General features: G+C 36.0%; 1 protein-coding gene across 2 annotated transcripts in view; it reads right to left on the bottom strand.

Moving 5' to 3' along the window:
- LAMB4 (laminin subunit beta 4) overlaps positions 1 to 19,321 on the bottom strand; it is a 131,224-nt gene that overhangs the window by 24,093 nt on the left and 87,810 nt on the right. For both annotated transcript variants that reach the window (XM_074193922.1, XM_074193923.1), the window contains 5 exons: positions 16,849 to 16,945; positions 13,727 to 14,102; positions 8,337 to 8,497; positions 5,419 to 5,621; positions 4,342 to 4,545 (listed from right to left, as the gene is read on the bottom strand). In XM_074193922.1, the coding sequence (XP_074050023.1) occupies positions 4,342 to 4,545; positions 5,419 to 5,621; positions 8,337 to 8,497; positions 13,727 to 14,102; positions 16,849 to 16,945 (1,041 nt within the window). The remainder of the gene's footprint in view (positions 1 to 4,341; positions 4,546 to 5,418; positions 5,622 to 8,336; positions 8,498 to 13,726; positions 14,103 to 16,848; positions 16,946 to 19,321) is intronic.

Below are 19,321 nucleotides of genomic sequence, written 5' to 3'. Positions count from 1 at the left end.
TAGGAATAATGGAACTGAAGTATGGAGAGATGAACTATTTTGCCAAAAGTTGATAGCTCTCCTGACTAGTTGGTGTCAAAAGAACTAGATCTGAACCCTATGACATTTACTAGCTGGGTGAACCTGGGCAAATCATTTGGTTTCTCTCCACATCTATAAAATGGAATTCTTGCCCTACCTACCTTAAAGGGTTGTGAGGAATATGATTTGTAACCTGTTAGGTGTTAATGAAATGCAAAGGGTTATTATTATTATTATTATTATTATCATTAATTATTGCTCTTCCTGCTCTACCATACTGCCTCTTTCTATTACTGCTATACTTCTTGTGACACTCCTTTCTGACAAAAGGCAGATATTGAGAACCTGGCTACACAGTAAATGGTCATTTTTTGTAGAATGTCAGTTTTTCCAAACAAGCAGATTAAATGATTTAATATTTGTAAATGCTTAGCACAGTGCCTAACACATAGTCTGGATTTAATAAATGCTTATTTACTTCCCTTCCCACTGATAGTTTGGGAGTCTGAGATTATAGTAGTTATTGATAGCTTTCTTCAATGGTGACCAGCTATTGCAACTATAACTGCTGACATCTCTGAAACTTCTTTTATAGCCTCTATTCATAAAAATGGATTTATGTATACACAAATAGATAGATCAACCAATCCTACATATATGTATACAAATACATATAATATATATATATATATAAAATGAATATTTATATATACAGTACATAAACATATATAATTTATATCCTTGGTGGTGGTGGTGGTGAATCCTGTCCAATTGCAAAAGTCCATGGAGTTTTCTTGGCAAAGATATTGGTTAGTCATTTCCTTCTTCACTGTGTCTCCATTTTATAGATGAGGAACTGAGGCAAATAGGGGTTAAGTGACTTGCCCAGAGTCACACAACTAGTAAGTATCTGAGGTTGAATTCGCATTTAGAGCTTCCTGACTCCAAGCCCAGTGTTTTATCCGTGTACCACCTAGCTGCCCATCAGTGCATATAATACACTCATATAAAATTTATTTCCTACATGTACATTGATTAGCCTGCATATATCCTACATGTATATAATATATGCATGTAAATTATACCTATATAATTATATTTGTATTCTAAAGCTTACATACAGATTAGGGAATGGAGGAGAGGATTGGGAATAGCTCAGTGATACAATATGATGTGTACCCTATTTACATCACTTTAACACAATCCATGTCTATAATCACTGTCCAAAGAGTGATAGGTGTCAGAAATATTCTCAGGACTCTGCTATGGCAAATCATACCTCTAGCGCAGATTAGTGGTAAGGTCCTTGAGGACAATGTAGGAGAAGGAATGTGTGATTAAGAAGCATGTAAATCAGCTGTTCCAAAAGCTCCTGGTCCTGAGGGAGCCAGAGAGTCCCACATTTCTGGGTTCATTTAGATATGTGAAGGATAAAGGTCAGACAGGGTTATTCTTGATGGGGATTCTAAACATAGTGCAACCAGGAGATCAAAGAATTTCCCAGGCTGTCCTGCTGACAGGGGAACAGCCCTGGAATCTTTTATATCTTAGACTAGGGCTGCCTTAGCTGCTTCTCATATTGTCAGCAGATGGGTGGCACAGTGAATAGCTAGATAAATTAGGAGACAGGAAAATGAATTCAACCCCTGGCTCAGATACTTATTTGCTTATTGGGCAAACCATTACATTGCTCTCAGACTCAGTTTCCTTATCTATAAAATGGAAATATAATAGTACTTCCAAGGTTGTTGAGAGGATCAAATGAGGTCATACGTGTAAAATGCTGGTTAATGGTTATTTAAACAATACCCTGAATGGTCACTTTCTTTGACATCTAACCAAAGAATGTTGATTACAAATAAATATGTGTATGTGTATGTGTATGTGTGTGTGTGTGTGTGTGTGTGTGTGTGTGTGTGTGTGTGTAACTAAGATGTCACCAATATTTATCTATTTGGAAAGAATCCTCAAATCTTCCTTGCTACTTGCTTCTGTCTTGCCTCTTCTCCCCCACCCCATTCCTTCCCCTTTTCTCTCCTCTCTTCCTCCCTCTCTTTCATTCTCTCTTTCTTTTCTTTCTTTCCCTCCTTTCTCTTTCCCTTCTCTTCTTTTCTTCCTTCCTCCCTCCCTTTCTTTCTTTCCTTCCTTTCCTTCCTTTCTCTTTTTCTTTCTTTATTTTTGTCTTCTTCCTCCCTTCTTTCTTTCTTCCCCTTCCTTCCTTCCTTCCTTCCTTCCTTCCTTCCTTCCTTCCTTCCTTCCTTCCTTCCTTCCTTCCTTCCTTCCTCTCTTTTTATCTAAAGACATATCTATAGATAGATAAATACAGATAGACATCTATTTCTCCCCATTTATTATATACATCTCACTAGTTTAAAAGATTTCTCCAGTTAAATTCAGGTCCATCTCATTGAAAGAGTCAGGCCTATAACCCTTGGGCAATATCATAAAGTTATGTACACATTTTGTATACCAAGTCCTTATATACACAATTCCCAAAGTTCTACTCTTATTCATTGCACTTGGCCTAGGGCCATGATCCACATTTTTGGTTTAAAAGGTAATATACTCTGATCAACTCTGGGAGTTAGTAATTTTTATTTCTTAAATAAATCAGCCAAAATCAACAATTTGTGATTTGTCCCCGAGAATTGCGCTAAGCAAAACTGTGATTAAAAAAATTATTAAAGTTGTTCCTCAGGGAACTTAAACTTTAGATAAGAAAAGAAAACCAAGAATGTGATGTGAGATATAAGTATTAAATGAATAAAGGTGGAGTCTGCATGTATGTCTACAGTTTTGTTCAGAGAGTGATAATCAAGAATACAAGGTCAGTAATATAAGTGATGATGATGATGTTTCTCCTTCTTTCTTGAAGAATATAATGATATCAGGGATGTGATAACATGACAAGCAAGTGAAGTGGATTTGAGTGAGGGGGTGTGTGCTAAGTCACCAGCCTCACTTTTCCCTCCGGAACCAATGGCCAGATATGAATCAGGACAGCTGGAGATGGCCTTGGATGTGAGTGAGGCTGTCAGGTCAAATGACTTACCAAAGGTCACACAGCTAGTCAGTCTTAAGTGTCTGAGGCTAGAATTGAACTCAGGTCCTCCTGACTCCAGGGCGGATGTGCTATCCATCCACTATGCTACCTAATTGCCCACCAAATGACCATACTTGATAAATTATGTGCCATCTACTTCCTGAAAGAGATGTGACGTATCCAAAGTGCAAAAAGAGATGCATATTATCTGGCCATTAACAAACATTGTATGAATGCTTTTGGTAAGGTAATTCAGAGGAAAGGGATCACTTTGGTCTGGAGTGCCTGGGAAGACTTCAGAGAAGTAAAATTTTGGCTGGAACTTGAAGAATGTATAGAATTCAGATAAAGGGAGTGAAGGTTCAAAATAAATTCAGGCACTACTTCAACATCATAATACAAATGACATTTCTTCATGAAACCTCTGAGGTCACATAGCACTTTGTTTATTTCTTTCTTGTTCTTACCATGTTATTTTATTATTTATGTCTTAAATTGAAATCAATCCTTTGCATTATAGCTTGTGTGTGTGGGCATGTGGACGCATGTATGTGTATTTATCATCTCCATAAACTAGATAATAAACTCTAGGATGGGGGGGGGGGGCTTTAGTTTATCTAATCTCCTTCCAACCCTCCAGTCTAGTGTAATGGCCATGCCCAAAGCAAGTACTTCATAAATATTTACTGAACTGAATTGGTTTAAAGGTTAAATAATTTGATCAGATTTAAAGTGATAACAGTATGGGCTAAAGGTATAAACGTTGATACTTCCATTCAAAATTCCTCTTAACATGTTTTAATTCGTATGTTTCATAATATTTCCAATAAACACTTGAATTCTTGGAAGGTTTTTTTTTTGTTTGTTTTTTTTTGCTTAAAGAGATCTAGTCATGTCCCCTTAGGGGAGTAGGATTTTTGTAAATTTCCATATGTTGCCTGAATGAAAGAAAAGGAAATATTTACACTTTTGTAATCTAAAGTAGGGGTTGTAAATCAAAAGTTTCATATTTTACTCCTGAGAAAATCCACTTCAAAAATCCACTGTTGCCTTTTCTCAATTTAGAGATGTTTGCTTCCATGTGTATAGTTCACCATTTTCCTTTGGAAGGTATAGTGTATGCAGGCAGAGTCCGTTCTTTTAAATTTTGATAAATTCAAGTTTTGAGTAACAAAAAAGTTAAATAGCCTCATTTTCACTTACCCTTTTTTTCCTGAATAATGTCACATTATCATTTTACTATTAAAGCAAAATGGAATGACATGTCATTTAATTACCTGATTCTCTGATACTTGCAGCTGGTTGGTCAGATTATTAATCATAGACCCAGTTTCCTCAGCTTTCTTGACAGCATCTCCTGAAAGGTCTAGGGAACCATTACAGCTGGGACCTCCACAAATCCTGCGCCCACTGGCATCCTTACACAGAGCTCCCCCACAAGGCGCAAGAACACATGACAAGTTACCTGGTATTCCACATACCTAAAAAAGAGAATCTGTTGTCAAGAAGTTCCTTGTTTGAACTGCAAAAGTTCAGAAATATGATATTGAAACAGGGCATGCTAAAATTTCCTTTTAGTGAAATTATGAATGAGCACAGTAATTATTAATATTTGCCTGAAAACACTCACTGTATATGGTCTCGTCTCAAATTTGATTGCACCTAAACAGTTTTCATTTTTTTGATCACATTTTTAAAAGTATTACATCAATTAATATATTTTATATTTCTAGCTGATTTGTAAAAATAAAAAATATTAACTAAGACATAACTAAAATTTTCAAAGCTATCAAATTACTTGCTTAAGGTTTTTTTTTTTATTAAGTTTTTAACAGTAATACGTTTTATTGAAAGCAATGAAAAAACACCCATGATGTCTCAGAAACAATAGTAGACCAAGGGATTATTAGGTACTACCTCTATCATTTGAATTTTGAAAATGTCATCTTTTATGGATATTGGGAGTCACGCTAACCTAGGGTGAAAGTGCAGTGGCCACATTCAAGGACCTGATTCCATTCGTGATTGGTACAGGAGTTTCAACCTGCTCCAATTCTGACTTGGTCCAGTTTGTCCCTTCTTTGGGCAGCCTGTTATTTTCACACTCCTGGGGAGTGAAGGAGAGATTAATCTTATTGGTGTTGGCCTTGGGGGTAGACACCCAATGGGTTAGTCCACTGCAGCTCAGAATTCCCAAGCTCTAGTAAAGTCCTAGCCACCATAGTGGCAGAGATTACAATTGTATACCACTACATCAGCTAGAGATAGTTTCCAAAGTGTGAAGGAAGAAAAACTGAAGAGATAATGAAATAGAAATCACAGGACTATTTTCATATGCAGTATTTTCTGGTTACCTTTTCATTTAATATTTGGATATCTGGAGTCTGAATCTGTTTTAATTTTTCCATTGAGAAGTTTGCTTTTGAGGTTAGTCCATTTATCATTGTAAGTAAATCTTTCCTGGTATTTTCCGAATGTTTTATGATAAGTGTTGTCTCATTAATTTTCTGTTCCCCAGATAAAGACATTTGGTAATATTTCTTGATATTTGAGGCATCTGTATCAATGTCAATTGTAGGGAAAAGATAGTCAAAAGAAAAGCATGTCCTATATCAGTCATGTTGATCCCTCCCAGTAGCCAGTGCCTTCCCCTCAAATTATATATATATATGCCTAGGATAGCTCCAGATGTTCAAAGAGATCTTCGAGGTCATTTTGTCCAGTCTTTTCATTTACAGATGAGATAATTGAGTCCCAGAGAAGTTATATAACCTTAACCTTTAACCAATGTCAGAGTAGTAATAGGCAGAGGTAAACATGTGACCATGTTTAATATTCTTTCCTTGTGCCACAGCTTAATAAATGTTTGTTACTTCATTAATTGAAGACAATAGTTCAATGATTTGTTTACTTTCTTCTTCAATTTACCATTCCCCTCCATCTCTCTCTGACTCTCTCTCTTTCTCTCTCTCATCCTTTCATTCTCTTTGAATTTACATTTAAAGTTGTAGAATCACAGACTACCCATTTATTCAGAGGAAGTTTGCCTAGGAGTATGATGGACCTTAAAGGAAGATATATGGAAGGAAATTCTGACCATGTCTTCATGCTCTCTGAACACATATGAGGATGTTCTTTATTATATTTAAAGTGCATATTGATTAAACCAATCAGTTGAATAATTTCTCTTCAATGAAGCACACTTATAACCTATGTCAGATGACTTGCTATCTTGGGGAGGAGGGAGGGAAAGAGAGAAAAAATTTGGAACTCAAAATCTTCCAAAAATGAATTTTTGAAAACAACAACAGGGGCAGCTAGGTGGCGTAGTGGATAAAGCACTGGCCCTGGAGTCAGGAGTACCTGGGTTCAAATCCAGTCTCAGACACTTAATAATTACCTAGCTGTGTGGCCTTGGGCAAGCCACTTAACCCCGTTTGCCTTGCAAAAAAAACTAAAAAAAACCCCAACAACAACAACAACAAAAAAAACAGGATTAAGCAAAGGAAGAAATCATAGTCACAGTTACATCTGCAGACCAGAAATTCTTGCATTGCTAACAAGGAAATATGGTGGACAGTGGCACAAAAAGGTAGATGTCTTTCTCTTCATTCAGATCTATTTATTTTATAGCTTTTCATGAGGGAAAGGGATAAGAAGTTTTTCTCAGAAATTTTTGCATAGCAGGAAAGAGAATATTCAAAATTAAACTATGGCATGAGATCAAAAAGATGAATATATATAAAAGGAGAAATGTGCATTTGTATATATGTATATATGTATGTTTATACATACCCATATATATGATTCATCTATGTCAGAATTACAAGTCATATTTAATATAGCAATGCAAGGACTTGGCAGTGCAGTCTAATGAAAAAAAAACAAAGTAACTTGGACAGAAAACAAAGGGTTTGCGTTTCTGACTTTGTTGTTTATTATCTATGTGATCTTGGGATAGACACAGCTTCTCTGATTACTAGTCCTTAATAAAATAAGGATAATATTTGTACTATTTGACTCACAGGAATTTGTAAGGTTCAAAAGAAATCATGTAAGTGAAAAGCAAAAGTACTTTGCAATCATAAAGTATTGCCTTAAATATACACTGGCACAAAAAAGTTTCTAATTTGATCTGTAGAGGAAACTTCCAGGTGAGGAAAAACTCTCTACCAAGGCAGATTAGTACTTTCTCTGCAATTTGTACTCTTAGAGGGTTGTTCCTGGCAGTGAGAGTTCAAACAACTTGCTCAAAATTACACAATCAGTATATAACAAAGGGAGGATTTGAACCCAGGTCTTTCTGACTTTGAGGTTAGTTCTTTCTGTTATGTTATGTTGTTGTTTTATGCATGATTATGAATATCACTAAAATAGTTACCAAAATTCTTTTTTTCCCTTCCATATATTTTTATATATTTTATTTATTTTTCCAACCACATGCAATGCTAGTTTCTACAATAATCTTCCTGCAAGATTTTAAGTTTCACATTTTTTCCTTCCCTCCCTCTCCTGACAGAAAGCAATCCAATATAGGCCATACATGTATAACCAATCTAAACACAAATCCACATTAATCACACTGTTAACTAAATTCTTGTAAGCTATAAATTATAATTCTAGGTTTCAGGAAACTGGGTATCCAAGAATTTTGTCTTCTCCTCCCAACTCCAAAGCTTATTAATCCAGGTCATAGTTTCAAACTACTCAGACCCCAACTTAATCTCGACAAGTGACTGAATCTTCCCAGTATCTTATGATAATTTTAATTTTTTTGGTTTTTTTTTAGTGAGTAATAAAATAAGGATCTTGTTAAACTTTCATACTTTCTCTTATCTGAAGTTGATGGAAACTTAGTTATTAGTATTAAGGAAGGATAAGAATATGATTCTCAAGGATGCGTGTATGGCTAAGAGCTGTTCCTATTATTTCCCCAAGACTACAGGGGGTCTCTAAATTCTGGAGTTCTTCCTTATCCCAGACCCCTCATGGGTTTCTAATTCAATATCACTTTAGTTAACCTCTGGTGTATTATTAGGTTATGCCTTGTAGTTCTTCATTTAAAGAAAGAATGGTCTAAGATCTCAGAAATGTTGAAAAAGTTGAAACATTCATGTGCAAATAATACTTTTAAGGGGTGTGGTTTGCTTTCTAAAGCGCTTAGGCTTTATGGCAATAGCACAGTATAAATAACTGATGGAATGCAATGGGTATTTCATCAGCTGCCAACAGGGATGTTCACTAAATGACTGAAATGCATTTGATTTCTTACCCCTGATACTGGAATTGCTGACCTGGAAGGTCAAATGCACTTTCTTTTGCAGGTCTTTAAGTAGATCATCCACGTCTTTCTCAATGCCCACTACAGTTCCATTCAGGTCTTGGAAGTCATATACCCCATTCTGTTGTTGGGTTATCTGGTCAACCTGTAGTCTAGAGAAGATCATGTTTGTTTTATTTTAATATTGATCCTTTACTTTTGCAAAGTTGTTGCTGTTGTCAAAGTACTTCATGTATTCTCTAAATCAAACATAATACATTTGACAATGCCATGGGAAAGGGGAACTACAAAACAATTCATAGGATCAAAGATATAGAGCTGAAAAGAGACTAAGAAATTATCTAGCCCCACCTTTTCATAGTACTGATATGGAAACTGAGATCCAAAGTAGTGAAGTCACATTCTCAAGGTCAGATGCTTTTTAAATTAGTAAGGATTCAAATGTAGTTCCTTAGAATTCAAATCTAATTTTACTCTTTCTACTATGCCCAATTACTCTCTTTGTCATCATCTCTATGTGACTGCCTATCCATCTGATAAATTTCATTTATCAAATCTATTTATCTGTCTTTCTGTCTATCTATGAATGTATGTAAAAGGTTATCAGGTGCTGTAAAATTCTCAGTGCAAAAGTTTAAGAGTGTTCTAAGACTTATGTATGGATTATCTTTTCAGGTAATGTGAAATTTGTTTAGATGGGTACAAAGGATCATGGATCTAGAATGGGAAGGATAATTGGAAGCCATCATTTTAAGATGAGGAACCATGGCTGGTGAAGTGACATATCTAACATCTCTTGATTGGAAGCATCAGATTTATAGTTTGAAGGCTTGGATGGTAGAAACTCAGTAGTTTCTTAACCTGGGGCAAGTCACTTAACCTAGCTGAGTCTCTGTTTTCTCATTTTTAAAATGGGGATAATTTTAAAATCCATGAAACATTTGGTATAACCTTATATAAATGTTATTGTATTACCTTGTTGTTTATTATTTGGGGACCGATACTTCAGTTAATGGATTATCCTGACCCTTTGTGATTCATTCAGTCTCAGCTGCCCACTATCAAACGATTGTAAAGCATGTATAATAGACAAACTGTGTGCTAAGAAATGGGGCTAGTGCCAAACAAATGGCAGAAGAAAGGAGAACAACAAGTGAAACTCCTATCAGTCAGTTTGATTTCTAAGATGTCTGGAGAAAGATGAACTACAGACAATTCTTGATTTACCTAAGAGGTTCTGTCTTGCAGACCCTGAATTTGCTGGAGGATGTGGGGATGGATGGAAGGAGGCAGGAAAGGGACCTATACCTATACCTATATTGGAAGAAGGGGGCTAGGAACAGAAAAGCTAGAAAGGGTGAAAGAACCCATTGGCTCAGGCCAACCAGATAAGACACAGATGGAAAAGTGATGAGAAGCCGGGACAAGAATAGACACATGATACCTAAACTTGGACAGGTGGAGAACAGATATGTAGGGGCAGACATGTAGGCAGGTAAGCAAGGGGTGCTCGAGGTCTCAAGTCAAATCCTCAATTAGCAGTCTCTTTGCCTCAATTCTGCTTTTACTTGAAAGGTTAATTCATTTTTTAAAATTTTTTTTGGTTTAGTGAGAATGGGGTGAGTAGGAGGACCAAGAATAATAAGGGCAGGAGTAGAGAGAGATAGCATAGTGTACTGTATAGTAAAGTTAACAATGATGCTTTTTGGGAATGTTGATTTCTTTCAGAATTCTTTACATAAAGTCAAAATTGTGTAATGTGAATTTACTTAAAGTGAGAACTGTCTCTATTAATGCTTTTACTAAATGCAGTACTTTTTAGTTTACAGAATGTTTTCCTCACTATATCTATGCTAGTTAATACGAGTATTATAATATCTAGTTTGCAGATAAACAAACTGAAGCTGAGGGAGACTTACTCTTGCTTATGGTCAGAGAGTCTCTACAAATCAGAGGCAGGATTTGAACCCAGATACTGTCTGCCTAACACTCTACTTACTATACCTCATTTTCTCTTTTACTAAAATTTTTGCAAAAGAAATATACTTTGTCAGATTCTTGACTTTTGGTATAGAACAATATTATTGTCATCCTCCATTTCTACTTCCTAATCTGAATCCAAGACATTTCTTTTGGTCTCTGGAGGAAATTTCCTTCCTTGATTGGGTAATAGGTCCATTCTTTCAGATCCTAGTTGAAATTCTTTTCTTCACCACTTGCTACAGGGTCCTTTTTTTTTTTAGGTTTTTGCAAGGCAAACAGGGTTAAGTGGCTTGCCCAAGGCCACACAGCTAGGTAATTATTAAGTGTCTGAGACTGGATTTGAACCCAGGTAGACTCCAGGGCTGGTGCTTTATCCACTGCACCACCTAGCTGCACCTATAGGGTCCTTCTTATAGGGTTTACTCTAGGTGACAGAAAAGCAATTTGTATTTCACTGCCTTTTTTTTGTAGGAAGCATTTTTCTCAACCTCTTCTTTCCTCCACCATTAGCTCAAAATAACTCTGGGTTGTGTTTATCTTAGGCTACTTTTTTAGGGGATACTTAAAATATATATTTAAATATAGGACATTTATGTATAGGTCAACTGCAATCTCCCCTCCACCCCCAATTCCTATTGCCTTTCATTAAAATATTTTTAAATGTCTACATTCACATTTTGACAGGAAATCTATTTGTATCATCTTTCAATTTCTAATAACTTTTGGGAGAGGAGGTTGTTTTGCTATAATAACACATTGTTTTGATTGTGAAATTGAAGCCCCTTTAATCTTCTACGTTGAAACACATAGCTGGGCAAATTTCAAGGGAAAACAATTTAGCAGAGTGGAAAGAGGTCTGGACTTGGAATAAAAGAATCTTAGTTTGAGTCTTGAACCTAATCAAGTTAATTTTTTCTGGGCCTCCATTTCCTGATCTGAAAAATGTAAATGTTGGATTAAAAGGTCTGTAAGGTTCTTTTCTATTTCCAAATCTTATGATGCTAACTCTTAAGTGACAGTAGTAAGGTATGAATTTTTGGCAAAATTGAAAAGTTTAGGAAGATTGAATAAACTTTATTAGAGTATATTATGGTAGCCTAAAAGCACAGTGAATGGTACATAGTAAGAGATTAATAAATGCTTATTAATTTGCTATTCATATTTAGTTTAATTCAGTAAGCTTTCATTTGGTCCAAGTTATATACAAGACATTATCCTAGGTTTTGGACATATAAGAATGAAGGAAACCCCCCTTACAGTCTTTCCTTTAAGGAACTTTCAATCGAATAGGGAGACGATAAATCTAAAAAAAACAAGCATATGAGATGAAATATGGTGGTCTAGGCAGATATGATGATAAATGTGAAGAGGAAGAGTTCTGAAAGTAGATTTTTTGCCAGACTTTCTGTGGATGTGGTTTATTTGGATGTCAGAAAATTACATGACAAAGGCTTTCCTGCTATCTTTTATGGACAAGTAGATGCAAAGTAACCTAGATGATAATACATTTTAGGTGAATTTGAAACTAGCTAAATGATACCAGATTCAGAGAATAGTGTTATGGAGTAGTGTTAACTTGGAAGGAGGTTAATAGTTGAATATCCCAAACATTCAAAAAGCATTTATTAGGTGCTTACTATTTATGTGTGAGCAACAGAGCTAAATGCTAGGAATAAAAATAAAAACTAAAAACAGCCCTTGCCCTTATGGAGCTTTTCTTCTAATGAAGGAGATCTTATATGCTTATATACATATATATATATGTTTATGCATGTCTATACACTTAAAGACAAGATATATACAAAAGAGATACAAGGTAACCTTAGAGGGGGAAGTTGAGAAAGGGTAGGAGTAGGAAAGACCTCCTGAAGAAGATGACACTTGGGTTAAATTATGAAAGAAGTCAATGATTCTAAGGTACAGAGATAAGGATGAAAGACAGTACAGGTATAGGGGACAGCTAGTGCAAAGGGATGGAGTGTTATGGGGAAGAAACAGAAAGACAGTTGTTATACATTATAAAGTATGGGGGAAATAATATAGAATAAAGTAAGAAATATATTCTGAGGTCAGATTGTGAAGGGTTTAATTTAACAGTCCTCCTGATAATATGCATCAATAATCCTAACTCTTGGGAAGGCTGAAGCTGGTAGATATAGTAGTTCCTAACTATAGTGGACTAAGTTAATTTGGAATTTACACTAAATTTGGCATCGATATACTAAGTTCCTGAGATTGGGAGATGTCAAGCTGGCTAAGGAAAGATTAAAAAAAGACCAGTATCAGACTTGTGAGGAACCCTTGTGACTTCCAACCTGAGGAATCTAGGGAGACTCAGTCTTTTAAAAAAGCCTTTTAAGAAAATTGAGGTAGATAATGGTTAAGTGATCTGCTCAGGGTCACACAGTTAAGTCCTTTGGGCTGGATTTGAACTTAGGTCTTTAGCAGTCTGCAAGCTCAATGTGAGTTATTGGTGTGATATGATAATCAAAAACCTAAAATGATTTCAGGCTTCATTAAGAGAAGTACAGTGTATAGAACTGCTGGTTCAGATCACATCTATAATTAGAATATGGTGATTCATTCTAATTTTTACATTTTGTGAAAGATATTAAGGAAATGGTATATATCCAAAAGAGACAATTAAGAGTGAGTGAATTCAAGCCTATGTCATGTAAGGACAGGTTGAATGATAATGAGTCTGTTTAACATGGAAAAGAAAAGACTTAACAATGAACTCTGACAAATAGCAAAACACGGAGGTTTGCCTAGACGATTCCTAACAGCTCTAATATTAAAATCCTATAATACCTGAAGAATTGTTTTCTGTAAGAGGAATTAGACTTGTATGAGTTGACCCCAGAGGGAAGAACTAGGAGCAGTGAGGAGAATTTACAGAGATGTTGATTTAGGTTTGATGGAAGAAAGAAAGAAAGAATGAATGAAAGAAAGAAAGAAAGAAAGAAAGAAAGGGAGGAAGGAAGGAAGGAAGGAAGGAAGGAAGAAAGGAAGGAAGGAAGGAAGGAAAGAAGAAAGAAAGAAAGAAAGAAAGAAAGAAAGAAAGAAAGAAAGAAAGAAATGGAGGAAGGAAGGGAGAGAGGAAAGAAGGAAGGAAAAAGAAAGGGTGAAAGAAAGGAAAGAAAGAAGGAAGGAAGGAAAAGAGAGGAAGGAAGGGAAAGAGAAAGAAAGGAAGGGAGAGAGGAAGGAAAGAAAATGAATGAAAGAAAGAAAAAGAAAGGAAAAAGAAAGAACACAAACAGGCAAGTAACATATTAACTAACTAGATAATTAGAGCTGTTAAAATAAATTGCCAAATTTGGTTAAGACCATTCAGCTTAAAAGCATAGTAGGAGTCCCAGTGAATAGTGAGTTTGGTTCTCTTATTTGAACAGTCTTACCTAACAGAATCAAGATAATCCTTGACGTTTAAGAATTCCCCAGATGAGAAAACAGGATGTTTCAAAATCCTTTCTATTTCAGACATGCTATCTTCTAGATGTTTGAAGTCTGCATTGCAGCCAGGCAGGGTCTCTCTTTTATCTTCCAAGTTTGCAGCCAGCCTAATTAACCCTTGTACAGCCTCAGAGAGAGAAGAAATCTTATTGTCCCATTGATCAAAGCACAAGTGACATCGAAGACAGGTGGGAAATTCCTGGGAATGACCCCGGGCACAACGATCACAGGACTGGCCCATGACACCTGCTCGGCACAGGCAGGAACCGGTTTTCTGGTCACAGATGGGTGTTTGTGTTCCTTCTTTATTACACTGACATTCTAGAGGGAAAAGGGACAGAGATATGAAGCTGAAAGGGTTACTTTTTTCTTAGCTTGGAAGAAACCTAAAAAATAAAGGGATTACTTGCCCAGGTTTTTACCCAATCCTCTTCACCCTTTTTACTTCTTCACTCTTCCCTCCCATCAGAATCCTACCCAGAATTGTCCAATAAATATTTTAAATAAATTTAAATTGAGTGAAGAGCGCAATGGTTATTGGTTGACAACATTTGTCTACTGACTGAAATAAGTGGAAATAGGCTAATATTTCAGATCTTGAAAGCATTAGATTACTTTGATAAGTTCTCAAGGAAGGAACCATGCTCTCTTAGCACAGTTAGGATTGGCCAGGAGGGTCAAAGTTGTAATTTCTATTGGTCCTTTACTATCAATGACTCCCAAAGTGCTTTGAATAAATTGCTTAGCTGTTTACTTCTAAGGATTGTTTCTGTGTCTATGACTCCACCAAGGTACCTTGTTTTAGGTAAATCCCAACCCTGGTTGAATAGGTTAGCCCAAACAAAAATACATAACATATAATACATGTAAATTGAATGAATAAAAAAAATAAATGTGTGGCCTTATCCCCTTCTCTAATATATGTCTATATGCATTTTTGTATGTATGTATGTGTGTACTTGGACATGTTTTATTTGAGATGGAACCAGTTTTTAGAAATGTTCTTTTATTCTGTGGGCTGCATCTGATGGATCTCATAAACACATGCATTTGATCCTGTCCTTTACATTTACTTGTGCCCCTTTGTTTGGGGCATAAGAAATACTATGGGACAACTCTTGTAGCCCCATAGGAAAGAATGATCTTTCCTGCTACAGCAGGATGGTGATCTCAATCCCTCCCATCCAAGTCCCCCATCTTATTTTCAAGTGGTTTCTCTAACTTGGAAAATCATTGTGAGTCATTCATGTTTCAGACAATACTTCAAAAGACAGAATTATTTTGAACTGGGCCCTTAAATCTACACCATCAAAATATAAGCCTATCCTATTGCCCTATTAATTAATATTTATTAAGTGCCTATTACATATGGATACCATGCTAAGAACTAAGGAAACAAAAGAGTCAAAAGACAGTCTCTTCCCTCAAGGAGCTTACAATCTAATTGGTGAAGTAACATGCAAACAAATATATACAAGCAAGTTAGAAACCGGATAAATAAGAAAAAATTAATAGAGGGAAGGCATTAGAATTAAGAGGGCCTAGCGGAAGGTTTCTTGTAAAATTCTCTATTCATTAAATTGGTACTTAATATCCATTATTTCATTTGGTTCTCATAATATCTTGTTAAAATAAATGCTACATCCATCATCTTCATTTTGCAGATGAGGAAACAGGGTGAAAGAGGTTAAATCATTTGCCCAGTTACCTATCTCACAGATGTGCAAGGCAGGATGCCAACTCAGACCTTCCTAACTCCAATTCAGCACTTTTTGTGTGCTACCACTTTCCCTTTGGAGTTACAGTAAGGATCAAGAAATAATAAACCCAACTGATTTTTGGAGTAAAAATAATGGCAAATGCTAATGAGGACTGATAAACTAATTAGGTTCCACAAGCAGATGCCATCTGTCCAATGCTTTCTGTTCTGATCCACAGGACTCCTCAGGACCCCCTGGGGTCAACATTATGTCGGCTTCACCAGCTTGTGGCAAGTTCTGTTGTCTTACAATGGCCCTCATCCTTAGCGGCTGCATTCAAGATGCAGCCCTCTTTGTCATTTGAGTCTCCATCAGTTGCATCTCTAACCACAATTATGTTCCTGTTGCTCAGGGCCACGGTTTTGTAATTTCTCCTCCATTGCCTCAGTGTAAGAGATGAAAATCTTTTTATGAGTACAATGAAAGTCTCTTGTTATTGAAATGCAAGAGTTGACACACCCTGAGGGACACCATAAACCAGATTTTCCAGATGTCCTAACAATTCCTGGTTTTTAAATGAGTACTTCCATTTAAAATCAAGGGAGTAGTTTATACACTGGGAGAATTACGGAGAACCCAAAGCTGTAAATAGACTACAACTGGGAGACACAATTGAGTTAACAGTTCATTGGAAGATACATGAGAACATTCTCATGATATGGAGAAAAAAGCCTCCCTAGGTTCTTTGACTGCCAGAATGTCACATGTCATTTATAGCCTTATCAAGTGGCTAATTCTTTACCTTCTTTAGATTCTGGGTTAAACGCTTCCTTTGGGAGTGGACTAAGAGAAATATAACTCTTGGACTAGAGCCAGGATAGAAATATGACAGACAGTTTGAGGACACAGAGTCTTTGGACCTTTTCTATCTTGCTAATGACCCTGGATTCTCTTCCAAAAGAACCCTTTCCCCCTTTACTCCTAGTGAGTTTAACATTCATTCTCATTGCTTCCTTAAAACAACAGGAAATCAATGCAAAGGCATATTTGCATTGCTCTCAAGGATCTGGTCTATTGTGGTCAATCTACCTCATTTTGGTCTCCTTTGACAATCTGTCTCCTTTGAGAATCCAAACTTATTCTTAAGGCTATAAAGAGAAAGAGGTTTCAGAAGTAAAACTAAACCATGTGACATAGTTCATTAAATCCACATTGTTAAAATCACTCATCACATAGTCAAATAAAACTGGATATCCTTTGAATGGTGTCCTTATCAAAGTAAAGTTTTAGAAAATAAAAATATATTTTTAAAACAAAAAATAACTAACCACATAGTTTTTAAAGTAACTGTAACTGCTTATACTTACCAATGCATTGTACTTGGGGATCTCCATAGTAATTTTCCTCACATTTGTTGCAGTGTTTCCCCCCATAGCCTAATTTACAAGGGCACTGGCCTGTAAACTGTAAAAACAGTCATGGATGAGGTACTGATGAGCGTTATGATCCAAGAACTTAATTCTAACAGAAACCATTTCTTCCCTTCTTATGTGATTTAGCCTATACAGCTGTGTAAAGACAGAGGAGGGGTGGTTCCCATGGCTAGAGTGAGCAATGGAACAGAAACAAGGAGAGGATGATGGGGTGAACGTGCTCTGGCTTCCCCATCTCTGATATACAGTCTGCTCCCAGCTGTTCAGGGACAGGTGGTTCCCAACTGAGAGACATACACAGATGCAAATGAAAACAAAACAGATAAAGGGAAGTGGGCCAGACTCTTTTCTTATATAATTATGGGAGTTTCCTCATAAGGATAACAGAGTCCAAGGATCTGGTGGAACACTCAATGTTTCATTTGGAAGATTTTATATGCTCAATTTGCAGTTTCTACAAATTAGCCTGGGAATATTTTATTTAAAATGAAGCAATTTAATATTTATTACAATGGTTTTGCTTTGTCTTTTTCCCCTCTTCTTTTTCCAATAAGGGGAAGGAGAGAATAGATGTTTTTTAATTCAAAAAAAAGACAAAAAATTAAATGCAGCAGTTTTGTTTGTGAATCCACATAGGATAAAAGACAACAAATAGGGTTATCTATTATCATAGATAGAATTCTGCAGCTTGTTTCTGAATGTAGTAGAGGGAAATGAAAGTTCTCTCTTTTCCCACATGAACACTTACCCACACACATATACATCTTCTCCCCACTCCCCCCACCAAAGGGGAAAAAGTTATTTTGGTTGGATCTTTTAGAATCTTAGGATTGGATGGTACCTTAATCATGCTTCTTATTCAATTCGAATTCTTTCTGGAGTGATCTTCCTAATAGACTTCAGACTATATTCTTGCCAATACAGCATTTTTCAATAGTTACAAGAAGGAAAACTGTGCATGTCATGACTATCCAACAATCATCCCACCACAAGATTTCAACTGGGATGAAAACAAGAAGAAAGCTGGTACTGCTAAAGCATTTTTGGTAGTATTATAAGACCCTGAAGATTCATCTGAATTATTGAAAAAAAAGAATAAATTATGCTTAAGAATAGTTTCAGTATCAAGTGTTTGTTATTTATCCTCTTACTCTATCAAGACGATAGCTAATCTACAGCTAGACAGGAGTCAGGATGATCTAAATTCAAATTCAGCCTAAGACACTTATAAGCTGTGTGACCTTGGAGAAGTTACTTACCCTATTTCTGCCTCAATTTCCCCATCTGTAAAATGGGGATAACAGTACCTACCTCTCAGATTGTAAGATCAAATGAGATATAAATTGTAACATGCTTAGTACAATATCTGGCAATATATAAATTTTGGTGTTATCCTTATCCTTAGTGTTGTTATTGCTATCATTTAAGATAATAGTCTGAATTTGACATTTTTGCTAATTATAATTCTTTTATATTTGTCACCTTTCCACTTTGACCAACACTATCTTCATTCTAGGTTTTGCTACCTATTATCAATACTATTTTAATAGCCTAATCTATTTTCTTCTTCTATAATTTCTTCATTTTAGACTGATTCTTCATATCACTTCCAAATTATTCTATACAAAGCACAGCTAGGGTTATGATACTCCTACTACAAAATCTTTTGTGGGTTTCTATTGGCTACCAAGTAAAATCAAAATACCTTAATTTGATCACTAGGGCCTTTCCAGTCTTGTTTTATTCTATTCTATTCTCCTACAGATACCTTACATTCCAGTCAGAATGGAACTGTTTCCTGAAAAGACCCTTTTTCACCACTGCTCATGCTGTTTTATTTGTTGGGAATGGTTTTCATCACCATCTCCATCTATCCAAAGTCTACCTTTGTTTTAAGGCCCAATTTATTATGCTCTCTCTTTCCTGAAACCTTTTTTTTATTCTCATAGCCATATGTGCTTTCTTCCCCCTCCAGTTTTCCACAGACTGTTTAACTTCTCGTGTGATTCTTGTCTGTTTTCTTTTATTCTTGATAAGAGGGACTGTAAACTTCCAGATGGTAGGCACTCATTCTTCCATGGCTTTGTAGACTGTCTCCTTACCAGTATCTCATTCTATCGAGCACCTAGTCCAGTATGTTCCTCAATAAGCAAGTGTTGAATTGTTGCACCAGATAATTCAGTAAACCAGAACATCCTATTCCCCAACTAATTTAGCTAAGAGGAACATCAGCTGAAACAACTTTCAAGTGATTATAAGAAATTTTGTGGATACTGTAAAAGGAGATAAACTCATCTTCAGACCGAGGAAAAGAAAGTCAAGTCTGATAGCTATATGAGACAGGCAGTTGATGACAGTGGATAGAGTGTTAGATCAAGAAGATCTGTGTTCAGATCCAGATTTAGAT

Source organism: Macrotis lagotis, chromosome 7 (assembly GCF_037893015.1).
Source record: "Macrotis lagotis isolate mMagLag1 chromosome 7, bilby.v1.9.chrom.fasta, whole genome shotgun sequence".
NCBI classification, from domain to species: domain Eukaryota; kingdom Metazoa; phylum Chordata; class Mammalia; order Peramelemorphia; family Peramelidae; genus Macrotis; species Macrotis lagotis.
Note: the sequence above shows the minus strand (reverse complement) of the source record. Positions and strands in the feature narration are given on the sequence as shown.